Source organism: Telopea speciosissima, chromosome 7 (assembly GCF_018873765.1).
Source record: "Telopea speciosissima isolate NSW1024214 ecotype Mountain lineage chromosome 7, Tspe_v1, whole genome shotgun sequence".
NCBI lineage: Eukaryota > Viridiplantae > Streptophyta > Magnoliopsida > Proteales > Proteaceae > Telopea > Telopea speciosissima.
This window is the reverse complement of record NC_057922.1, coordinates 26,752,320-26,779,507: the sequence shown is the minus strand read 5'-3', so window position 1 is coordinate 26,779,507 and position 27,188 is coordinate 26,752,320. Positions and strand designations below refer to the sequence as shown.

At 39.5% G+C, this 27,188-nt stretch overlaps 1 protein-coding gene and 1 pseudogene across 1 annotated transcript; both read right to left on the bottom strand.

Annotated features, from left to right (window-relative positions):
* Positions 1–13,454: 13,454 nt before the first annotated feature.
* On the bottom strand, positions 13,455–23,050 carry LOC122669847 (induced stolen tip protein TUB8-like). The gene is made up of 2 exons (XM_043866719.1): positions 22,472–23,050; positions 13,455–13,466 (listed from the first exon to the last, which is right to left on the bottom strand). Exon 1 carries the CDS (start codon positions 23,033–23,035, stop codon positions 22,529–22,531), a length of 507 nt encoding a protein of 168 aa, XP_043722654.1. The 5' UTR covers positions 23,036–23,050; the 3' UTR covers positions 13,455–13,466; positions 22,472–22,528.
* On the bottom strand, positions 13,713–20,965 carry LOC122668403 (annotated as a pseudogene).
* Positions 23,051–27,188: the final 4,138 nt, after the last annotated feature.

Below are 27,188 nucleotides of genomic sequence, written 5' to 3'. Positions count from 1 at the left end.
GAATATTGTGTGTATATTATCTACAGATTACGATTGGTTGCCTTTCGTATTGGGTTAGGACACGTAAAGTTATTAATATGAGGTTAATTGGTCTCTTCTCAAGCAATATTCTTGCAAATACAAAAGTTCCACCACTCTTGTATTATGGCGGGTCAATGAAAACATTAATGTTAGGATTGGAAGAACTCACACTCATAAATCGGTCTACAAAGGGAAGAGAACCCAATATTATATATGCCCACGCCCAAACCCTTATGGGACTGATGTGAGACTATTAGCGTACATAACATCTATTTGCGGGTGCTGAGGAACAAAATAAAATGCCTCTTATGATAGGGTTAGTACGTGGTATGTGGGATCACATAAATAGAATGAGGCATGCATATTGCCACTAAATTGAATTATTTAAAGTTGAATATCACCAATGTTCATTTGGTGTACTCACTCAGTCATGAATTTTTTGCCTAAGTAGTTTGAAGAAAGGAAGAGTGGTCTCTAGATGAGTTAGTTAGAAGGAGAGTTGGGATTCAAGTGTAAATGGAAAGTATTACCGAAAAAAAAAAGTGTAAATGAAAAATATATGATGACTTAAATGATATTGAGGAAGGTAGGTGGAGGGTTTAATGGAGATTTAATGATAAAACAACATCCACGTGGAAGCGATGGAACCACTGGGAAGGACTGTTAACCAAAATTTCCTTCTGGACGAAATTTTGCTGCTACACTAGTAGCAGGATTGTTCCTGTTACAAGGCTGGCAGCTAAGGAATGGAATCTTAAAGGGTATTTTAGAAAATACCAAAATCTAGGAGAGTATTTATGAACCTAACAGTGAAATTAATTATTCCATTTCATTGGCTGCCAGCCTTGTAGCAACTTATGCCGATTTCATTTAAGTCATTGTGACATTGAGGAGGTAGAAGCTAGGAATGTTCCTGCAAACCGGATAGCAGCAAAATTTCAGTTTCGGAGGTGTTTAGTCATTAAGAAATGACAGAATTGTCCCACTCATTTCCAATATTCCCACCACCAAAATTTAAAGATAGATTCATAGATTAGAAGATAGCAGCAATTACATCAAATATGAAGTCGATCTGGGGGAACCAAGATTAATTTAAACTGAAAATGACTAGACAAGACTGCAACCCATGAACAAACATATTAATTAAAGAGGAACATTAACACGTCTTGATGATCAAATGCATTATTCTTCCACTGAACTAACAAATTAAGCCCTCCATTTGCATTAATGTCCCTCTTCTTCCCCTGCAACATACACACACACAAAGATAAATAAGTAAATAAATAAATAAAAGAAAAGAAAAAATTATTATTGTGCTTTGTTTGTATAAAAAGAAGTTATGTTTGGTATGTATTTTAAGTTGATTTTGCATTTTCGGATGATAAAAATAATTGTTTTTATCGTCCAAGTATACAAAATCGAGCTAGAATGCATACCAAACGCAGCCTTAATGTCCTATACATGCACAACATGTATGGTGGTCTATACTTACTCTTAATTAACATTGAACAAGTTGAGAGAGTTTGCACTTGGCAGGGAGCTGCATTGCAGAGTTGGGATCTATTCCAAGTGCAGTTAGCCACTTGGAATTCTTGAAGGAGCAAAGGCATTTGAAGTCTGCATGAGAAAGTGCAGTGCAGCAGAGATCAGAAGGCTGTGCCGTGTTCCCCGTACTCACAAATGGTTTGCAAGTTGAAAGATCAGCTCCGGTCAGGTTGCATAGTATCGTCGACTGTGCTTTTGACACCATCACCACCTCATCATTGCCAAGGAGGACTACAGCCATGACCACCAAAATGACAACCACGTTCAGCTTTCGAAATGCCTCCTCCATATCTTCGATATTTCTTGTGGGTTTTTGTTATTATGGATAGTTATGAAGGTGGCACTGCCCTTTAAATAGGCCATAATAATGCTCTCTATATAAGCTTGGTTGGTAGGTTCTGTGAAGGAATAAGAGCCCGTGAATGGACAATTGGCAGCATTGTGGGATCACGGGTATGCATTAGTTAGTTAGTGGGGGAGAATGGAAAGAGAATTTTTTTTTTTTTATGTTTTTATATAACTTGGCTTCTATATATTATTTTGAATAATCATGGAGTTTCAAGTGTAAATGGGTGGTGGAGAATGGATTTCATTCTCTGTGGGGTTCCATGCGTAATGGATAAGAGAGATAATAATGCTATAAAATCGAAATAGATTAAATATATGATTTGTTACTGGCAATGTGGTGAGTGGTCCATATCTATGGGGAAGAGAACACATGTGACCATTGATCAGTATACAAAACTTTTAAACTAGGACAAAGTTTTCTTCCACCCATAGAAGACAGTTCACCCACCATCTTGGGGTTCACAAATCTCTTCGATCTAGGGTTTTGTATGTTCCAAAATATCTTTTCGATCCCATTCCCGCCCGATCCCATTCACCAAGGGTGGAGGGAAACTCGGTCCTTTAAACTATGGTTTAGCTTAAGTTGAAACTAGATAAATGCATTTACAATTGATCTTGATTAAAATGGAAGGGTTAGAGCTAGAATATATTGCAATTGGGATTTGCTAGTGATGGTGAGGTATTTTGCCATTGCCTATGAGAAATGTTGAAATAGGGAAAATCAATGCATGAAGGATGAGAAGATTCTTATACTAAGAAGATAATGTTAATAAGTAGTATTAAATTACAATACAAGAAAAACAATATTAAAATAGGATTTGATCTAAAAAAGTTGTATATATGCTACTAATACGACGTGGAGGCCGGATTAGATCTCACTCAAAAATATTCGATTTTGAGTGAGAATCAAGTGGTTTCTCATCAATAATTGAAAATAGGATAAAATCCTTCAACCAATAAAAGTTGGGGATAGTGTTGTGGTTAATTATGACCGAAAGGTTTCATTAGAAATGCATTTGGATGGATTTTAATTTGGACTCCAAAGGTTCCTTCAAGTTTTGAGGCCGTAGCTTGTGTGAAAACTATTGAGTCCAATTTTTGTCAAAACCCCTAGAAATCGACATCTAATAGGCTCTATTCACCTTATATAGTATGGACTTTGAAGTCGAACTACTTGCGTTATAGGAAGCGTTCTCAACATCGACATGGGAGTGTTGATGTTGAAGAGATTAGCTTACGTATGACGATACATGTATGCAGCTTTATCCCTGGTTTCACAGAGAGTCTGTTTCCAGATTCAACCCTGTTAAGGATAAGGATCCATTGGTATTTCAAATATTCAATTTTATTTGAATTAGTCAACACTTATCTAAAACTAGCTGTTGTAACTAATTGGGTTTATCCCATTGTAACAGATACGAATGTAACAACACTTTGAATTCAAGTTTATAAATATCATCACTACCCAACAAAGTGGGTAAGGTGAGATTCATTCCAATTCAAACTCTCTATCTCACATGGTATCAGTCGACCTTATCGATTCCTGGTAATCTGCTGCCTTCTTCAACGACTCTATCTTGGCATTCATCTACTGAAGCAACTGTTCTTCCTCAGCAATGTCTTCTTCTTCCTCAACACCTGCGTTTCAGCATCACTTAACTTTGAAACTTACCTATGATAATTTTCTTCTGTGGAAAACACAATTGTTTCCTCTTCTTCGATGCCAAGACTTAATGAGTTACATCGATGGCACAATTAAATGCCCACCCATGCATCATACTACTGCTGAATCTACTGAAGAAATTCCAAATCCTGCTTACTCTGATTGGATTCGGAAAGATCAGCTGGTACTCAGCTGGATAATTTCATCACTCTCACCAGAAGTATTGCCATATGTAGTCGGGCTCGACACATCTGCAGAAGTCTGGAGTGCTCTCCAATCTGCGATCGAATCTCTCTCACATACCAGTGTTCTCCAACTCCATATGCAGCTGCAAAACCTCACCAAAGGTGATAAGTCTGCTTTTGCTTATCTTCGCGAAGTCAAATATGTATCCGATCAACTTGCTGCAGCCAATCGTCCTCTCTCCAATGAGGAATTAAATGCTATTGTCTTCAAAAACATTGGACCTGATTTTAGCGATATTGTCGCTGCTCTTTCTACAAAGACTGAACCTCTCACTTTTCATGATCTTCATTGATTACTCTTGAGTCATGAACTACGGTTGAAGAGTGCTCAAGTACCCATTGAAGCAAATCTTACTCATGTACCACCACCCACTGCTGTACCACCACCCACTGCTGCCACAACATCAGCACTCACTTCAAATGCTTCTCCTACAAACTCTAGCATTACTAATTATTCCAATCGAGCACAAGGACAGCGGCAAAGAAATAGAAGAGATCGCTGCCAGATTTGCAGCAAGTTCAACCATACTGCTAGCAAATGTTATTTCCACTACACCAATCCACCTCCAACAAATCCATCACCATCTGCTAATATGGCTGGCATATTACCTACTCCTCCGTCCATGAGCGATTGGTTCCCAGACACAGCAGCAACCCATCATGTCACACAGGATATTAGTAACCTGCAAATCTCTGCACCATATAATGGTAATGATTCCTTGCGCGTAGGTAATGGGGTTGGATTAAACATTAGCAATATTGGCTCTTCTCATATCCGTTCTCCATCTAATAATTTATTTCATTTCACCAACATACTCCATGTCCCTAAAATCACCAAAAACTTACTTTTTGTTCATCATTTCACAAAGGATAATAACTGTTTCTTTGAATTTCACCCTTTTCATTTCATTGTGAAGGACCAGGTGACAAAAACGCCTCTGCTTCAAGGATCTCTTAAGGACGGGCTGTATCAATTGCCGAGCTTCAAGCCTCCATCACCTTCAGCCAACACCGCCCACTCTGATGTTCAAAATTCTGCCAATGCGTGGCATGCTAGGTTGGGACATCCTCAACCACGCACAGTACATGCATTGATTCATTCCCAAGTCTTACCTTGTTCTTCCAATAAAATAAATAAATGTGCATCTTGTTTTCTTGGCAAATCCCATAAAGCATCATTACCTGTCACTGGTAGCATTAGTTCTGCACCACTTGATTTAATTTTTAGCGATGTATGGGGTCCAGCTCCAGTTTCCTCAGTCAATGGTTTTCAATATTTTGTTCTTTTCATTGATGATTTCTCCAAATTTACTTGGTATTATCCACTTCAAAATCGTTCTCTTGTTCCTTCTATTTTTCAACAATTTAAACGAATGGTGGAGAAACAATTTTCAAGACCAATAAAACAATTCCAATCAGATTGGGGTGGGGAATTTCAAAAATTGAATACCTTCTTAACAAATGTGGTATTATTCAGAGAGTTGCATGTCCTCACACGCATGAGCAAAATGGGGCGGCTGCGGAGCGTAAAATTAGACATGTGGTAGACACAGGTTTAACACTTCTTGCTCATGCTTCCATCCCACTAAAATATTGGTCGTTTGCTTTTGAAACTGCAATTTATCTCATAAATCGTTTACCCACTGTTCTTCACAAAAATAAATCTCCTATACAAGTCTTGTATAATCTTACACCCAACTATTCTTTCTTCAAAATTTTTGGTTGTGCTGTCTACCCTCTCTTGCGCCCCTATAATTCTCATAAGTTCTCTCTCCGCTCTACTTTGTGTGTTTTTATGGGATACAGTCCTCTGCATCATGGCTACAGATGTTTGGATCTAAAAACAAACCGCATGTACATTGCTCGCCATGCTCAGTTTATTGAGGATCACTTTCCTTTTGCCACTCATATTCAAAGCACACAACCACATTCACTCCCACCTCAACCATGGTTATCAATATCCACCTTTGATACACGTCCGTTACAGGTCCAAGAAACAGCAGGCACGTCATCTGGTATGACTTCACATACTACACCTTCATCATCTCCACTCTCCCCGCCTACCTACAATTATTCACCACTTATTGCCAATGCTGATGTGATCCCTACCCCATCTACTAACGAACGAGGATCAGATGCTATGAATAATGTTGTAGGGGTTATTGCAGATCCACAACCTTCCTTGCCTCCTAATTCAATATCTTCACAAGCCCAGAGTCATTTACTTGCAGCGCCTCTCACAAGGACTCACCCGATGCAACTAAGATCCAATCCAAGGCCATCAACACGTTATCCTTTGCCATCTGCCCACTTAACAGAAGGGCCCATTGAGGTTGAACCTACTTGTTTCACAGAGGCTAACAAACATGATAAGTGGCGGACAGCTATGGAAACGGAGTTCAATGCACTGTTAAAAAATGGAACTTGGAGTTTAGTTCCACCACAGTCCCATCAGAATGTAATTGGCTCTAAGTGGGTGTTTCGAATAAAAAGAAAAGCAGATGGTACGATTGAGCGCTACAAGGCCCGATTAGTGGCCAAAGGCTACAACCAGCAGGAAGGTATCGATTAAACAGAGACATTTAGTCCTGTGGTAAAGCCTACTACAGTTTGGACTGTGTTATCCTTGGCGACAGCAAACAACTGGGAGATGCGCCAATTGGATGTAAGTAATGCTTTCTTACATGGAACACTCAAGGAGGAAGTTTATATGAAACAGCTTCAAGGATTTATTGATCCCACTAAACCACAGTATCTATGCCGGTTACATAAGGCGTTGTATGGTTTGAAGCAACCGCCAAGGGCTTGGTTTCAAAGATTGAATGCCTATCTACTTACTTTGGGGTTTGAAGGATCCAAAACCGACACCTCATTATTTATTCTTAAGCAGGCCTCTCATTGTGTTTATATGTTGGTGTACGTAGATGACATAGTCATCACTGGCTCTAATCCCACACTACTCCATCATACCATTACTTCTCTACAGCAGGAGTTTGTCATTCGTGATTTGGGAAAATTGCATTATTTCCTTGGCGTGGAGGTGCTTCAATGTTCTAAAGGTATTGTGCTCTCTGAACAAAAATATATTACAGATCTTCTCAAAAAGACTGGCATGGATGGTGTCAAACCAGTCCATACACCTATGGCTATCAATACCTAGTTATCACAAGCTCAAGGGAAGCCATTGGTTTATGCAACAACATATCGTAGTACAGTGGGAGCCCTCCAGTATGCCACATTAACAGGGCCAGCCATATCATATTCTGTTAACAAAGTATGCCAATATCTCCAAACCCCAACTGATGAACATTGGCAAGCAGTCAAACGCATACTACGGTATCTTAAAGAAACCGTTCACATGGCCTTCTTCTCACCAGTTCTACATCTCCCACCCTCAATGCCTTTAGCGATGCTGATTGGGCTGGATGCCCTGATGATGACGGTCTACAGGTGGGTTTGCAATATTTCTTGGCAACAACCTAATATCATGGTCTCGCCAGAAACAAAATACAATCGCTCGATCTTCAATAGAATCTGAATATAGAGCGCTTGCTAATGCTACAGCAGAGCTGGTCTGGATTAAATCTCTCTTACAAGAACTTGGTGTGCCACAAGCAAAGCCTCCGGTACTTTGGTGTGATAACTTAGGAGCTACTTATCTCACAGTGAATCCATTGTTCCATGCACGCACCAAACACATAGAGGTGGATTTTCACTTCGTTCGTCACTTGGTTGCACAAGGCTTGCTTGAAATCAAATTCATCTCCACTCGCGATCAGCTAGCGGATATTTTCACCAAATCCTTATCACGTTCTCGCTTTGAAATGATTCGTAACAAGTTGAAGATCGTTCAGAGACCAACTTCCACTTGAGGGGGGATGTTAAGGATAAGGATCCGTTGGTATTTCAAATATTCAATTTTATTTGAATTAGTCAACACTTATCTAAAACTAGCTGTTGTAACTAATTGGGTTTATCCCATTGTAACAGATACGAATGTAACAACACTTTGAATTCAAGTTTATAAATATCATCACTACCCAACAAAGTGGGTAAGGTGAGATTCATTCTAATTCAAACTCTCTATCTCACAAACCCATGACCACAATGGAACAACCTTACTGTTGCACCAAGGTCCACCCTCCAGGGCACTCATCCCCATCCTAGATTGCACTTGAAATCAATAAAATCAATAGGGGATAGGGTGAACAAGCTCCGTCTTCAGCCACCGTAGCCCTTAAACTCCAGCATACAAGAGAAGGTCTGAGTAGGTAAACGCAGCAGCACTTTCCCCTTTTCTCCTCTTCTTCTTCTGCCCACGGTTTCTCCATTTTTTCCCTCTCCCTCTCTTTCCTTCTTCCTTTTGGACAATTTCTTCACCTACCTGCCTCTCTCTCTCTCTAATTCTTGCTGTCTTTGTATTTTTAATCTCAAATGGTTCATGCAACTTTTTCTTATTTTTTTCTCATAGATTCTGTCCAACTTCCTCTCTCTTTTTTATTTCTAGCTTCTTTCTTTCTTATATATTCTCCTATATTTTTCTCTATTCTCTAATCCATAAAACTCTCTCTCTCTCGGGTTCCCTATCTCCTTCTCCTTCTCTTTCTCTCCTAACATGCTGTCCACGCAATAGAGGAGAGCCCACTTCTATTTTTCCTCTCCTACGTCACTCTTTATTCTCTCTCCTAATACTGCCTTCTCTTCCCCCCCCCCTCCTATTTTTTCACCCCTTCTCTCTTATGTGGTGGAGACTCTCTCTTCTTTATCCTATATTTTCTCGATCTAAGCATGCCAAAAGCCTACCCTGAATAGGATATTAATCCATAATATAATAATCCTTTACACTTTAACATACATACACTTTCATATCTGATGTAGGACTATTCTTTTTGCCTTATGCGTGGATATCTGAATAATCTCCCCTCCACGCGGATGACAAACATGTGGAGTCGGAGATAAAATCACGAGAACCCTCGGCCAAACGGGACTTCTCACACCTACGGCTTTGATACCACTTATTGAGAACTTGGGTCTCATCCTCAAAAGCTAACCGTTAAGGAAATGGTGCTCAAGTACCTATTAACCCACCCACATCCCCTTTCATATCCAATGTGAGACTATTTTTTTTGCCTTATGCATAAATATCCCAACAAAACACACACCAATTTTAATGTGAAAAAAGCTTCCAAGGTAATTAAAGGAAAAAACCATGAGATTTTGTCTTCAAAAACCTTCCACTATAATCATGGGATTACACGATCTTCTCTCTAGCCCGTGCTAAACGTTAATAAACATAAAAATAAAAATCCACTTTCAAATTACACTACAACTCCCCAAACAAAGGTGAATTCATAATAATATAATAATCTTATTTCAAAACCTGATGTAACAAATACATGAGTAACCAGTACTCTTCCCTTCTTCCCATGACAGGGACAATGTCGTCATGTTAATTACAATCCACGTACAATGGATGCAAGAGAGAGCATATACTCTTATTATTTTTTTCTATCCACTCCCACCATGAAAATGTACAAGAGAAAATATATCCAAACTGTTTTTTTGTGACTCTCTATCTCATAACAAGAATAAATTCATACGCACATTACCTCTTTCATTCCCTCTTATAAAGAGAATTTACACACACAGGGGAAGAGAGAGAGAGAGAATGTGTATTTGATCATCTTATGTAAAGAATGAGTTCGTTTCTATGGACCTACCAACAGGTAAGCGTACAAATGAAAGTCAATCACTTGTCCTATTTTTGTCATTTATAAGAGGAGGAGGAGTATTTATGAAAATAAAATTAAAATGCGATTGACTCTCACATGTACATTCACCTATTGTTACGTGCAAATGATCCATTCACGTAAAGAGCTACGTACGCAAATTCATGGATTTCATATCCTCTTTTCTCTCCATTTATCTTTATTTTATATTTTATTATGTCATAAATGTTGGTGAAAGTTGGTGGTGTGGCAAGTCTAAATGCAACCACCGCTAGGACCCTCGAGTCTGGATTAGGTATATGAAATGTTAATTTGGTTGAGAATTTTTTTAGTGGGTTACTATTATCTACACCCGACCTCTGATTCAGTAGTTGAGCTTGAACATTCCCCAACCCCCTCCAATTTCCTCAATTTTATTTATTTTTTTTTTATCAAAAGCCAATGAAACTTTATTGGAGAAAATCTGAGATGGAGAAACTCTGCGTTGTTGGGTTTGATAGTTTTTATTTAGATCGGTTGATGGGTTGGTTCAATGGTTTAGTTTGAATTCTTCATTTAAATTAGCGGTGAAGAGTCTTCAACAATGTTGGAACTTCTAAGTAAATGATAGTGGTTGATGGTTGAAATCATTAAACATGGTAAAGTCTTCCAAGAGTCTCTTTGGAAGAAGTATGAGTGGGCTTTCTCTAAGAAAAGAAAGTCAAATCTTGTCCAACAAGATAGAGGAGAGGGAGTTAGTGAGTTTTATTTGAGAGAGAATGTTTTTCATCTTTGTTGAGACTTGAGAAGAAAGAGGTGTAGAAACACTAAGGGAAAAAGAAAGAGAAAGAGGAAGTGAGTGAGTGACCAAGAGAAAAAAGGGAAGAAAAAAAGGATGTACAAGAGACTTGGGTTTGGATGTCAAATGGCAAGAGTTGTACTATTTTTCTTCTCTTATTCTTAGTAGAAGATTGAATCACTCCGTGGATATAGATGATTTTACCGAACCACATAAACCTCTCATCTCTTATGTGATTGTTTCTTCTTTTCTTTTTATTTGTTCTTGTTGATCTTATGCATATCATTTTCGTATGTTCCTCATTTTGGAAGAGAAGGTTGTTTTCCAACCCCCCAACATGCCTTAGGTAAAAAAGATTAAGAAAATTTTCTTTTTATAAGAAAATCAAGGAGAGCGTGCACAAAAGTATCAATAGGGTAGACATTTTTGCCTTTCATAGGGGACGGCACTGTGTGTAGACAGGATCACCCTCCTCCACAAATTTTTTTTGGGAAATAGTTTTCTGTACGGGAGTGTAGCCTATGCCAGCACTCCCATATATCTATCTCTCTCCTCCTTAAAACAAGAAAACAGAGGTATCTTTTTACATGAAGAAAAAAGAGATAGACTCATGAGAGTATTGACATAAGCCACACTCCCGGACAGTGATCTCTTCCCCTTTTGTATGTTTTTTACCCAAAAATTTAACAAGGACAGGTGGGACGTCCCCCACCAGACACAAGACAAAACTAACAGAAAGTAACTCTCGCCAAAGTATGGGCCTCCCTTAAATTTCCTCGATTTGGGAGATCAGATGAATCCACTAGCTAAAGGATACACTTCACCGACCTCAGACACGGAACCCAACCACATGCTTTCTTTCTCTACGATATGTGTGTGTGCGCGCGCATGTCTAAGCACAGCTTAGACAAGCCCAAAGGGACAAAGACAAGTTAGACAATTACTAGAACAGGATCGGAAGAGTGCACTCAATTCCATTGGAAGGAAAGGAGGTGAAGGCGTGCCAACCACAATTATCTGACAATGAAACTTTTCAAGTTCATAAGTTTATGAGCCTTCTCATCAGGCATCTCTGGCCCACTAATGGGTTCTTGTGACCGTATAGTGCAGTGCCTGCTGTCACTGACTCAATGTGCACTCACGGGCTCTGCTTGAACAATCCCTGCTATAGCGATTGTTATTTCAAGATTCGTTCCCCCTCCTTGGCTTATTTAAACCTTAGAAGTTAGAACCCGCATTCTTGGCTACCCAATCAAGACAAAGTGAAGAAGAAGAAGAAATGGAGAAGCTTGTGATGGTGGGGGTGGTGTTGATGGTAGCAATCCTTATGGGGAATGAAGTGGTGGTATCGAACTCTCAGAGCATCTGCAAAATGACTGGACAAGGTCTGATGGCATGCAAGGCTGCTGTGACTCCTCCAAATCCTCCAGCTCCTTCCAAAGCTTGTTGTACAGCACTCTCTCATGCCGACCTCAAATGCCTTTGTGGTTATAAAAACTCCTCTGTTTTACCTGCCCTTGGTATAGATCCCAACCTTGCCATGCAGCTACCTGATAAGTGCAAGATCCCTAAGCCATCCACATGTTGAAATAGGTACATTATAATTATATTCTTGAGCACTTATGCCATTGATTTGTATCCAAATAGCACAAATACTAATATTTTCATGACTGAACTGCAGACTGGAGACTACAAATTGAAACAATAGATGGTGGAAAGGCTTCTAGGATTTGGATTTTTTTTTTTGTTTGTTTTGTTTTGTTTCTGCCATTAACTAGAAATAATTCTGGTTGGGTAGTGATCTAGAATGTAAGCATTGGCATGGTTATGTAATGTTTTTTGTTTGGTTGAATAAAAAATTATATTAAAGAAAGCACTAAGAAACGGATCCGGATCGTCTCCAGGGAGCAGGAAACGCCCAGGATGCTGCCAGCCTTTGGGCTGTGCCACACACATCCCTAGGCGTTCATCGGGATGTGTGCGGCACAGCTTAACCGCCGGATGCCCCTGGCAACACCCTGGGCGCACATCCCTAGAGAAGAACTAAATTCCTAAGAAACTATATCTCTCTCCTCAAAAAAGGAGAGAAATACACAAAAGAGCCAACAGATAACCCCACAGCCAAAACAAGCTAAAGGGGGAGCACCCAAAGAGAAGCTAAAGGACCAAACACGAGATTAAGAGGTGACCTTCTTCCCATTAGGTTTATAGGGTGGATCGGAGGAAGGTTATGCAATGTTATTTGAACTCGAACTTGAGGTCTTGATTTCTTATGTTCGTAGATTAATACGGATTGTGATCCTCTGCTACTGGGCAGCCGTGCGGCGTGCGGTCTCACACAAGTAGGGGCAAAATGACCCCACCCACTGACCGAGCACCCTCCTCGGGTGGGGTCTATGCCCTGCCCAGCCGCACGACATCCTGGCAACAGAGGATCCAAAATGGATTACTTTATCTCTTTTTTTTTTTATATTTAAGTACGAATGCACTGACATATCCGTTTAGGGACATCCCTATTCATTTAGAGATATTCTAGGGAAAAAAAAAACCGAATACTCCAATATAAATCCGCCTGGAAAAAATTTCTGATACTTAATAATAAAAATTACGTAAATAATGATCTTGAGGGTTTTTGAAGATTCAACAAGTTCTAGAATATGAGGAAAAGAAAATCATGGTCTAAGAGATATGGATTGAGAGTGAATTGTATCCGCTAGGGGGAGGAAGGTCCAGGTTACACAAGGGAGAGATGTAAATGGATGGTCGAAAATTCGAATTCAATCCGCATCGGAATCCATCCGAATCCATTTAGAGGTATCCGTATGTGACCAAGGAATATCCAAATCCGATTACATCCGATCCATATCTGACCCATTTACAGGCCTAGATATGGGTCCGTTGCATGTATGCTCATGTCCCTCTCATTGTCATTATGAGTGTAGAGAGGGTAGAAGGGAGCAAGGGTCATAATGTACACAATCTTACCTCTGCTTCACAAAGAGACTGTTTCCGGATTCAAACCCATGATCACAAGGTTGCAATGGAGCAACCTTACCACCGAGGTCAGTCGCCGGCAACTAAGTTGCAATGGACCCTCTCTATGAGTGCAGAGAGAGTCACTTCTCGAATTACTACTACTGGACATGACTCCAACATGACAGCCAAGTTTTTCATTTGGGCCCAATGAAGCCCAAAAATAGGCAACCTACAAGCCCACAGGCCATATATAGGCCCACAACCCCGGCTCAAAAAAGTCAAGAGACTTATGACTCATGACATTTGTTGGAGTGTTGGACCTTTTCAAAGTCATACAACCTGCATGGATTGCCATTGTCGAAAACTTAAGTGAGATGCAGAAGATGAAGAAGAAGCAGATATATGAATCATTGACATTCCAATAAGAAATATAGAGAATCGTAATCTGCAAGGGAATTTGACTGGAAAGTCATATTAATGCGTACCTGCTCAAACATGAAATCCATGGGACAATTAAGCATAACATAAAACCTGGTTAACCAATTGTTATAGTAATTTAGTATAGAGTTATTCAAGTTTAAACAGGATACTAATCTGATTAGTGGTGGCTAAAAGCCGGTTCAGATGGGTTTGGGTTATATATAACCAAGCCAATCCATCAGTTTTATTAACTGGGCTGCGAAGAGTAAGCCCAAGAATAGGCTATCAAATAATAAGGCTGGATTTAGTGGGTTATTCTGAGTGAGTTGGGGTGGGCTAAGTGGGCCATGTCGGGAATTGGTAGGTTTCAGGCTCAAATTGACCAACAAGATGAGTTGGGTGGGCCAAGTGGCCGGCCCATAGTTTAGTTTCTCTAGATTAAGATCTTTTGCTGTTGAAGAGTCTGAAGAAACCCCCTCTTCCGAATGGCCTTCTTGGATAGGTTGGTTTGCAATTTGGGTTGTTTCAGGCAATAAATTCCTCTCAGTTTTATATCAAACGTGAACATTTGGCCATATGTTGGAGAGAGGGAGAGAGAGAGAGAGGATAAGGGATACGAAGAGAGGATCGTTAGCAATTTAGATCCTCTCCTGCCACCCTATCTCCCACCCGGATAGGGTGCTCGTGCAGTGGGTAGGGCGGTCATTTTGCCCTTGCCTGTGTGAGATTGCACACCGACCGCACGGGCAAGCGGCAGCAGAGGATCCAAATCTGATCGTTACACGTCTATGAATCCTATTTAGATGTTGATACGAGTTGGGGCTGGGTTGACTCGGATTCCGTCAATCATTTTAGGTACATTTTGTAGGGTTTTCTTTTGATTTCTATATCTTTTCACCCAGATGTCCAAATTTCGAGGGGGTGAATGTTCACGTACGTGAACGACTCATAATCGTTCAGATGAAACATTCCTACAGAATAGATTCCATCTGAATCGTTCACGTACGTGAACATTCCCTGCATTCCAAATTTCATGATCCATTTGTCAGTGGAAAAGCTTGTTTCGACTGCTATCAAATACTATTTTTTTTTTAAAAAAAAAACCAAGAACATTTTGTCCAAAAATATATTGAAAAATCCATCTGAAAGTGGGTTTCATGAGGCCAAAAATTAATCTTTATGAAATTATAGGAAAATAAAGTCTTCAAAGCAATTTTTAATAAAATGGTTTTAATGATAAAAAATCACATAATCACGAAGTCTAGACTGATTTTAAGATCTTTTGACCATCCTTTGTCTCAGTCAACATTTTTTGGTTATTGTTCCAAGCTATCTCTCTCGATAATTTTTGGGATAGTTCAAAACATTAGCACGAAGTTACATAGGACCTCCAAAGCCATAATGGTTTTAATGATAAAAAATCACATAATCACGACCTCCAAAGCCATAACGGAAACCCAATCACTATTCAAGGGCATCTGATCATTATTGCCATGCACGTCTTCAGGATGAAAAAAATGAGGTATCTCTCTAAGGCAATGTTATGGGTGGGGATGGTCGATGTGACAAAATAAAATCCATTTGTATATTTTCTATGTTGGAGAGATTAAATCCCTTGAATAAAAATAGAAAATAATTTCATATTACATATGATAATTTTAGTGACGAAAATTTAGATAGTTAGAAAAAGGACCAAGAAGATGCATTATGGGAAAATTTTGGACAAGGTACATGCAATATGAGATCTTTTGTATACAAAGACAGCCCTGTATTTTCTATAAAAAAAAAAAAAAAAAGATAGTCCCGTATTGCACATTATGGTCTATATTTTCCCATCATATGCTAATTATGTTTAAGTTGTTGATAATAATATTCATTTTGATAATAATTAAAACGAGAGGCGTCATCTCACGATGCTTTGTGAGAGAGTGTAGGAAACACCACAAAATAGAGATCTTTTTCCCCAAAAAAAAAAAGGGAAAATGTTCATTGGGGTAGGGGGCATAGGTTACGCCCAGACATACAGTCAGGGGCTAAATGATGGCATTGCCCTCCATGAAAGGTGAAAACTCCGCTCCCGAGATGCTAGAGCGAGTACTCTCATTGGCTGTCGCACACACGTAGCCCATGCACTCCCCATCAGAGAATGCTGCTGTTCTAAAAAAATATTAATAAGAGAAAATGTACACTACATTGACTGAGTGAAAAATAAATTCCCTAATTGATTTTCTTTTAATTTTGTTTGGGAAGAGGGGACCATCGAGTTAAATTTTCATTCATCTAACCCAAAATGGCTAGTCACATGATTATTGATTACTAATGGAGATTCATTTGGGGACAAGCATTAGTGTGTGAAATCGAAAAATTATCGCCCCCAATATTGGGGCATCCTGTGCGCATTCAACAACGTAGCACGATCCATGTGTGCACGGTGGGGCAGTGTAGAACCCTAATTTATATACACCATCAAATTGGTGAATGGATGGGAGTAATATTCTCCACCCCTTGGTTTTATAAAACAAGCAGCGGTGTAACTTCTTCATGTGATCATCATATCACATCACCAGTTGTACATATATCATTTCATCTTTCAATCTTTCAATCTTTCAATCTTTCAAAATCTTTAGGCCGGTCTAGTCAAAGTAGGATAGGATCTCAGAGGATTTTCTCCCTCTTCGGGTTTAAAACGGAGAGAGAATGTTAAAAAAATACTAATTTGGAATAGAAAAAATTGTCATATTATCCTTTATTTTCTTGATTCAAGCGACTTGTGCTTAGAAGTATTCGACCTTTATTTGCTGCTGTAATTGGAGCGTTGCTGTGCGCATCGTGTGGCACAGCAGCGGTCATGTATGCATAATGGGATTTGCTATGCACACATGGCTGCTATTGCATCGCACGATGCACACAACAACACTTTAGTTACAGCAGCAGATAAAAACTCACTAATTGCTCTCCTGTGATGACATTAATTAAAGATTATTTCTTATCTATTTTCATAGATAATAGAGTTTGAAAAGTTTTAACTGGTGAGAATTGGATTAGATTAGAAATACCAAGTGATAGAGACTAGCATGACGGAAGGGAATCACATAATTCAAATCTGGCGGTTTAAATTAATGGTATTCCAAGTCATCTCCAACTAGGATCAACTACGGACAAGATCTAGAGAATAGAAAAAGCCAAAGTAGTCATACAAAACTAAGCAGAGTTTCACATTTATAGAGTTAAAAATAGGGAAAAGTTTTCATACACGGTCGTATAAACAATGTATGTGAGAGGGTCTCTCTCAAACAATTGGAAAAATCATAAATCCCCACCCATTAATTAATGCCTTGAAACTCCCACCCTCTCACATACACGGTTTACATGACCGTGTATAAAAACTTTCTCCTACAAAATATAAGGGAAAAAGAATTATGTTTTATCGCGCTTCCCTAAGTTTAGACATAGGATCGGCGAAATGATCACCCCACTTCCATGTTGGATGTTGGAGAAAAAATAATCTTTAATAGGTACTTCAATCTTTTGCATGACAAGTTAGATTCAGATGTGTATGTGGACTGTAGATACTAAGCTCTCTTGCTCATATGTTAAATTTCGGAGTAATTTGATTTTATCAAGTAGCAAAACAAAAGAAATTGAATACTTTTTTAAAATTTTAAAAACAAATAAATAAAACTTTGAATACTTTCTTCAAATTAATAAATAAATAAAATGGGCAATTAAAAACATATCCATGCAAGGAAACTAGTTTATATCATAAATTAGGTAACCTAGGATTATTGAATGGGTTTGTGGGATAATGTATCTCTTAGAAATGGATTTCCTCTAGTCATGGCGGGAGCTGGAGGGTCTAGCCCCACAAAACAACAATAAAAACAGGGGTGGGCTGGTCATTTCACACGTAGGTCTCACCTAACCCCACCTATGAAATGACCACCCCCCTTGTTTTTGGGGTGGTTTTCAAACACTGGACCCTCCAGCTCCCGCCACAGTTAGAGGAGAGCTAGATCCGTATCTCTCTATATCTCTGGCTCTTCGTAGCTAGGCCATAAACTAGGTCTTCAAAGACTGGTTGGCTATAAGTTTACACAAGTGAATGTCTGGTTAAGCTTCTCTAGCTAGCTTTTTATGGAACCCCAATACAAGGAAACTAGTTTATATCATAGGTTAGGTAAACGAGGATTCTTGAACGGGTTTGTGGGACCATGTATCTCTCTCGCTCTTCCTAGCTAGGCCACAAACTAGGTTTTCATGGACCGGTTGGTAATAAGGTTACACTAGTGAATGTCTGGTTTAAGCTTCTCTAGCTTTTTATGGAACTCCCGAATTGAATCTTCAGTTCTAAAGCCAGAGAAGCTCCCCAGCACCTCTCTTAGGCTACGTTTGGTAAATGTCTGCACAAAGAACGCCCGTTCTTGACTAGAAACGTTCTTTGGCGTTTCTGGTCTGGAGCGACATTCTGAGACCGAAAAAGGACCGTTTGATAACGGTCTCAAGAACGCCGTTTAGAACAGAAATGGTGTTTGGTAAAACCTGTTCTTCCCTAGTTGATATTAATTACAATAATGCCATTTCCTTGTCAATTATACCAAAAAAAATACTTGTAAAATCCTTTTCTCTTACCAACCTTAGCATAAAATTAAAATATCTCATTAACATAACCAAAGTAAGTATAAAAATATTTCAAATTTCAAAAATGCCATTAAAATTGGGTTCTTGTGTGGATTGGTGTCATAACTGACCATGCTACGAACAGTTGAATAAAAAGGGCCTTGGTGGATTCGAACCACCATCCCCTTGGAACATGCTCATGTGCTAAGTGCTTTACCAATTTGAGCTAAAGACCCATCAAGTAGAGATCCAAAACAAAAATATAACAAAAAAAATTAAAGTAGCATGAATCTCTACATGAGGAATGCAATGAGAAAATGTTTAAAACAGAAATACATCAAGAGAGTCGCAATGAAATGAATCTTTGCATGAGAGAGTTAACAAGCAAGATTTCCATAATTGAAATATGGACAGTGGAGTTTTCTCACACCAACACCTAAAGTCCTCCTATTTACTCAATAAGAACTCATGGACTCAAAAAGAATCATTGAAATGACTAGAAAAATCAATACATGATAAAACATACGACTGAAACAAGTTATCAAACTTGTCAAGTACCTTATCAAAATGAACCTAGCCTATCCAAAGATATGCCAGCCAAATCATCATCAACAGATTTATCCTCTGAGAATTGAAAATTATGGATCAAAGAAAGGGAAAGGAAGCGTCTTGACTTCTGATTACATTGTCACAAAACCAGTCACTAGAGACAAATCCAATGTTAGAATGTATTGAGAATTTTGACAAGTGAACAGCAAGTAAGAAAAAATCCTTCCTTTCTCTTCTCCTTAAGTCTTCTTTACCTAATCCTCTCTTGCTTTTCCTGTTGGTGTTTCCTTTCCTTCACTCAAAATCTTATAATTTCTTCTTCTTTTTTCACTTTTTGGTGGGTTGGAGAATGGCTATTGGAGAGGGAGAAAAAAGCTTTCATAGTCTCTGGTTGTCCTAGTAAATTGCTAATCATTTCATTTGTGAAATAATTATGAAAGAAAGGGAACTAGGGACTGGTGATTCCTGGGTTTGCTTTAAATTCAAAAGTAGTTCCTTTCCTCATAGAAGCTTTTGTCTGACTCAGTTATTTTGAAAGCAATGGAGTAAATGATGAAAGCTTCTCAACTCTCTAATCTCAACACCCCCCCATACATCTTCTTCCCCTGTTTGTTACTCTCAATCTCTAACTCCCTCTCATTGTAGAGATGGACATGGACCTAAAAAAAATATTTTAACAGGGGAGGGGGATTGATATTTGATACTTCTTAGATTTGCTGCTAAACTTGCTGCTTTTCTCTATATATTCATTCACCTCTCTAAGTTTCTGACATTAATGGATTTATTTCCCCTCTTCTCCTTGTTACCTCTAACTCATGAACTTTTTCCCAAATCCCCACCATTCACAGATTCTTATATGTTTTAAAACCAACTAAAGAAGATCTCCAATAGGTTTTGTCTTGATTCTGACTTTATGGGCTGTACTGGGTGACTTATTCCTACCTTTTTTGGATCTTCTTATATATTTTCTCACACATCAACAACCCATTGATCTAAACATGACATTAGAAGAAAAAAAATTTAATTAAGTTCCATTAATACTGGTCTCTCATTATAAGGTCAAGGCCATGACCCCTTTCCTTTTAGTAAATCAACCTAAGGTCATATATGAACATTATAGCTTGACACCAGCACCCCCAGCCCCTTAATTCTCCCCTCTTGGCCTAAGAAGATCAACATTGGGATTGGAAGTCGGAACTAAATATCACTTGTATGTATCTTTGCGATTTCTATTCATCTTGGGTTTTAAAACATAGAGTACAGGGAAACAATTCTGTATTAAATCAATTATATACAGAGAAACACTAAAAGACAACTACAGAATCCAGCCTTGTGGTTCAAACTTTGAAAATTTTCTGGTGCACAACCTTAAATATTCCTGAGTCCACTATTTCTTCCTCTATGCTATGTTGCTGCTATATTTTACATACAGTTATTTCTCATTGGAAGTTATTTGCCCATCTGTAGTTCCATAACAAAGGTATCTTGTTTTGTGATGACAGGTGCATGCTATTAGGTCATCACTTAAGAGGCTTGGAGAACAGATTGCATTTGAGCTATGAGGTCGGATTGTTGTAAAGATGAAAAAATGTAAAGAGAAGTTATGCAAGGTGAAATACGCACCTCTGCTTCGAGGCTCCTGCAAGTAGATTCAAGGCAAATTTCAAGAACTCGGAACTCGAAAGGTAACGCCTTGGGACCTCCCGTCAATTGCTTGTCCCCTGAAGCCATGGGACTACCACTCTCGTTCGTTCCAACCATCCCTATTTCAGGGCTCTGAGAGAACTGACGGAGCAAAGGAGAATCCTGATCAGGCTCAGGAGATTTGGGTCCCAAACCCCCATTAGCCTCTTTTGCAGTAGCACCGTCCCTTCCCTCACTTGCCTTCTCATTGAAATTGCAGAGTCGAGATTCAAGATCACGAACGAAGGGAGCAACCCAGGTATCCTTGGAGTTTAGCACCAAAACCTCAGAAGCAGTGATGATCGCCTTGATATGCTCCAAATTGACAACAATCGCCCTCTCTCTCCCAAATCGTCGATGGATACAATAGCCCAGGATCAAGAATCCTCATATCACAAGCTGGAAGCCGAAGAGGAAGAGAAAGACGAACCAGGCCAAAGAGAGAGACAGAGAGCGTGAGGGACAGAGCGAGACAGAGATAGCCAAATAGAGAGAGTGAGAGAAAGAGAGAGAGAACGAGAGAGAGATGAGATCGACCTGGAAACGATTCTTCGCCTGCTACTTCTCTTCCCTTCTCTTTCCCAGATATGTCGCAAGTTTGCCTTCTAACCGCAGTGCTCACAAGTTTTGATTGTGAATCGCGATAAATTTAGTTCTTTACATCAAATATTCCTTTGGTTCGTTCTAAAATAATAGAAAAACGAACCGTCAAATCAAACAGAAATTCACGTGTTTTTGTTCTTAAAGAATGGAAAAATAGTTCTAAATGTTGTTCAGATATTTACCAAACGTAGCCTTAAAAGAAAAACAGAAGAAGAAAAGGAGAGCATTCTACGTGGTATGAAATTGACACCAATATCAATAAGGATCTTGGCAGACGGTTTATCTTCATTTTTCTTAAAATGAAAATCATTTTTTGTACAATTTTACCTTTACTATGAACCATTATACCAATGCGGTATCAGCCAAGGATCAAGAGGGGAGCAGTAACGGAATGCCAGAATCGCCATCGAATCCGTTTAGAGTATCATTCGCCAGGAATATCCGCTCGATCACATCGATCCGTATCGCCGCACACATCCTTAGGCATGCACAATTTACCTTTACTATGATGTGCGGCAGCCAAGGATCAAGAGGGGAGCAGGAATGCAACGCACCTGCCATCCTTAGGATATCCATCAGTGTAGCACCAACCACTGATATCCGCGCGCATGCCTCCCTGGAGACGAGCTAAATTCATCAGCTGACTAATATGACCGATATGATACCGATATTTGAAACATGCTTCTCCTATTACTCTCATAACAGAACCTCACATAAATCATTAATTCATTACTTACTGCAAATGTACGTAATTTTAAGTAATAAAAAAATATATATATTTTTTTCAGTTTGAAAAAGTGGCTAGAAAAAAGAGTTAAAATCCAAATGGTGTAGTTCGGGGTGGAGAGATCGACGCTGGCACGTGCGACATCCAATGGTCTGAGCTCATTGACCTAGATACTACAAAAGCATTTTTGTATAAATGGGGATAAAGTGGTACCCTAATTTTCCAAATTTTAGTGCAACTCAAGCAAACTGGAAGATTCAGGCTAGTTCCACACAGAGTGTAAGATAAAATCCCCATTGATAAATAAAAGGAATCCCTAAATAAAAATCAAAATATCCCAAGGGAATAAAGAAATCATAATACAAATAAGAAATATTTCTTTAGAATAACTAATACCAATACGAAGAGATCTCTACATAAACCTCTAATTAAGTACCATCAAAATCAAACAACACCAACCCTTTTAAAACCAAACCATAGAACCAACATCCAACCCAGAAATTTAAATCTAAGATAGCATTACCCAACCCATATAGAATCTCCCTTAGCCCCTCATTTTAGATTCACTTAACAATAATCTAATAAAATAACCTGTGCAGCTGCCAAACAAACCCCAACATCTCTCTACTCAGCAGCAACAACAACCTTCTCTTCTTCAACCTTGGTCTCTTCTTCTTCAGCTTTGGTCTCTGTCACGGTGGCTTCGGCTTCTGGTTCTTCAGCAGAGGTAGCCGTAGGCTCCTCTACTGTGTCCTCAGCTGGGGCAGCAGGTGCGGCTTTTGCTTCTTCAACTGCTGCTGCCGGTTCTACTGCGGCAGGCTTCTCTGCTTTTATCTCCTCGGGTGCTGCGGTTTCTGGGGTTTCAACATCCTTTGTCTCGACTGACACTTCCTCTGCGGGTTTCTCCTCTGCTGCTGCCTCTACCTTCTCTACGACGACCTCTTCTTCTTTCGGTGTTTCCTCTACGGTTGGTGCGGGTGTCTCGACCTCTGCGGGAGCGGCAGCAACGGGTTCTTCTACCTCTGCTGGTGCAGCTGCAGTTTCCTCAACAACTGGATCGACCTTAACCTCAGCTGGGGTTGTCAAATCTGCAGCGGGAGAAGCGTGAACCTGGGAAACACGGAGAAACATTGAAAAGTCAAGATTTATGTAGTCAATCACGGCCTTCTGATGTGTGGCTATTCAAACGTTACCATAGTCCCTGAAGCATAGCAACAAGCTAAAGGCATTTTAGCTAAACTCACTGAAATGACAGAAATGCCCTTTAGGTAAAAAGAAAACTATGTAAATGATGATGGGCCTACCAAAAAAGAGTGTTTTGGGCCACTAAACAAAAGCTGAAGGCAGATAAAGTTCAAAAGCATCAAAATGATCCAAGCAAGACCTTACAATTTAAAAAAGGAAGAGGTGGAAATGCGGAATAGGGAAAGAACCCAAAGACAACAGGATGGCCCACGAATTAATCGTCCAGAGTCCATAAGTGATGTGGCCCACCTTACATGATTCTGGGCCTAGTATTCAGGTGGGATCAAACAGATCCATCCCAAGCCTGAACTACGATCGGGATTTGGTTCTCCAAAATTAAGAAGAACAAATTAAGAAGATTCCAATCCAAGAGTACAAAAGTCTCAAGATCCGCATCACTAAGAGCCTTCACCACGGCGGGGTTTGGGGAACATTATCATGCAGTCAGTCTTCCCCTTGCTTTCGCAGAAAGGCTGTTTCCTGACTCGATCTTATAAAGCAACCTTTCCTCCTGTTGCACCAAGACCCGCCCTCTTTTCTATTACAATGCAATGCCGAACAATAAATCAAGTCCGAAGAATCAACTAGCTCTGTATTCAGGTGGGATCAAATAGATCCATCCCAAGCCTGAACTACAATCGGAATTTGGTTCTCCAAAATTAGGAACAAATTAAGAAGAATTCCAATACAAGAATAGAAAAGTCTCAAGATCCGCATCACTATAGAGCCTTCGCCACAAAAGAGTCTGGGGAGGGTTATTATGTAGTCAGTCTTACCCTGCTTTCACAGAGAGACTGTTTCTAACTCGAATTTATGACCAAGCTTATCACAATGAAGCAACCTTTCCCGTTGCACCGCCGGACAGAATCAAATAGCCCTCAAGAATGATAAAAAAATCCCCAAACTAGAATTATTTATTAATTTACATGCATAACCAGTCCTAGTGTCCGCCACATGCACTAAAATTTTTAAACATCTTATGCTGTTTTCTCACAAAACAGAGAATATGGATCTGATCAGTCTTGTCGTTGATACGCTTCAACTCTTTTGAGTTGACATCAACGAGTGATCGATCCTTTGAAGGTTTCTCTGTTTTGGTAGAAAACCTCCATGCTCTGACATCTTTACATGGATCGCCGATCATAAATTGTTTTGCACACAGGGGGATCGATTTAAGTGTTTTCATTGATCGATTTCAACCCTTACGAGTCGTCGAGATCAACGAATCATGCATCTAGTTTTGGAGCACTATTTTGATTTCAGATCAAAATCGAAGAACACATCTAGAGAGAGAGAGAGAGATGAGTGGCTCACCTCGACGGAAGCCATGAGGATGATCGGAACAGAAACAAATTAAAAGACGAGATTGGCGGAGATTGGCGGAGAGAGAGAGAGACTGAGCAATCGAGTGACCTAAAAGCAATGGAAGAAATGGTGGAGAGGTAACGGCTATTTATACAGCCTCTCTAACGCTACTCACAGTCTTTACAGTGTGACCCAGTGACAAGCGGTAAAGAATCTGACGACCGACTAGGCCCCACCACCACCACCACCACCACCACTATCACCTCCTTCTTGTATAATTGCGCTCAGAATATGGCCTAATAATAGTAAAATGAAAAATTTGAATCTCAATATTCTTGAAAGAATGGAATTAAGCAAACCGTGGGCCCTCACTGACATTATGAAAGATCAACGGCTGCTGGTCCATCATCATCACAGGTTGCTTTCGCGACTCCCAATTCAATGTGATGCCACGTGTCATCCATTCAGTGGATGGACTGACCAAGGAAGGTGCTGGCAAAGGTCTCTGCTCAAGTTTTTCTAACCTGGAAAGCTATAACGTTTAATTAAGGAGAGGGGGAGTTACGGACGGTGGTCCCTTCTACCCCACGCCAAGGGCAAGGGCGGTGACGTGGGGGCCCACATTGTGTGGGAACACTGACGTGGCGCCTTCACAATTTCCCCATTTTGGAGAGGGACGCTTTTTAGGAAGAGAGCTTTATGCCTGGATTTGATACCTGGTGGTGTGCAAAATTTCCAAAATTTGGCGTACAGCGAGGCAAGTGGGGCCCAGAGGCCACGAGGTTAGGCTGGAAAGCCACGTCAAGTCGGTGAAACCACGATGACCTGCCTGCTTTGAATCGTATCCCTCAATTATTTTAATGGGATAGCGTCGAGTTTCTGAGCCGTTGTCTTCTCATACATTGATTCCGTTCATGACTAGTCACTAGTGCGAGTTTTTTAAGGTTCTGATCTGGTTTGGCTCATTATCCTGTAATTTCATTTTAGTAATTATTTATTGGAAGAAAGTTTGGCTCGCATAGAATCTCTTCAATCAAGGTGCTCGACCTTTATGCGAAACAGGGGTGAGACTGTGTACATTATGATTCTTCCTAGATTTCGTTGTGATGGGAGCCTTGTGCATTGGGTATGCTCTTTTTTTATTTTATTCTTAAAATCTTGAATATTTGAGTGAGCATTTTTTACAAGGGAACATGATCCTTGGGCATGTGGAGACTAACGAGAGGGTGCACAAAAGCATCATGGCAGCAAGATTTCCACCTTTCATAGGGTACAAGGTGGTTATTTCAGCCCCATTTTGTCTGGGCATGGGTAAGAGTAAGACACTCCTCCACAAAAAAAAATTTCCTATAAGTTTTTAGGGCAAGAGAGTGCTCACTATTCGTGAAGCCCCTATACAAGTGCGGTAGTCAATGCACACAAAGGCATTGGTTTGGATGCGATTTTTGATTTCGTTGAGGGTTGAACAGTCTTTTTGCCCATAAAAATATTGATTTGTGTCTAGGCATAGCAACCACATGACTGGTTACCATGTTTTTATTAATTTCCACCCTTATTAGGAAGAATTGAAAAATCATTTCGCCCGATCTTGTGGACTAAGAGGTTCTCTCTTCACCACGGGTAATAAAAAACTATATCCTTAAAATTTCAAGTTTTCACTATTTTTATTGTTGACCACTTCAATGTTTAAGGGGAAAATTATTCCAACACTCCTTCATTCGAAAGTAGATCGACATGCCCTGTGTCTTCTTACCACGTCGAAGGGTGATCTAGAAATCAAATTATTGAATTTTCAAAAAATGATGTCTAATTAACCATATGTCAAATTTTAAACTGAGATTTAATATATCTTCTCATATGTAGACATTAACCTCTTGGCAGTTCCTCATTTTTTCGGTACCTTATTTTATCACTTAATTTGGATTAAGCTAAAACTTGATAGGTAAATACAAAACCTTAGTATTATCAAAAATAAAAAAGAATTGAAAACCTTGGGATCTAATTATAATATTTTCATTTTTCATCGAAAAAAAAATTATAATATTTTCAAATCCACCTAAATTACCACAAGACAGGCTGGACCACAGTTACTTATATTGCTAGATAGGAAACTTTATTATATATATATATTTTTTGTATTGTAATAAGGGAGTACACAAGTGTCCACTTGATTCTTGTGCTAGGAGGGAGAGTTGGAGCCGTGGTGGGAGCTGTACAGGTGCAGCATGAAAACAGATCTTTATCCGCTACTGTAACTGGAGCGCTACTATACGTATCGTGCGGTGCAGCAACGGTCATGTGTATACAGTGGGGTCCATTGTGCCACATGGCTGCTGTTGCGTTGCACAATGTGCATAACAACACTCTAGTTACAGCAGCAGATAAAAATTCCACAAAAACCACCTCAAATATAGGGGAGGTGGTCATTTCACATGTGAGGCCCAGATGGGACCCACCTATAAAATGACTATCTTACCCCTATTTTTGCTGTCGTTTAGCGATACTGCACCTGTACAGCTCCCGCCATGGCTGCACAAAATCTTTTTCCGACAATGTGAATCCCCACAAGAGGCAAAAACAATAGGCATGGAATCAAATAAAAGGAGGCTACTGATCATAGAGTTTATATTTGATTTTGTCGCTTTACAAAGACCAGTAGTGGACCAAATCATGAATAAAGATTCAAAAAGTGAATGTAGATTGTACGTAGTTGGTGAGATTTTTGAGATTATTA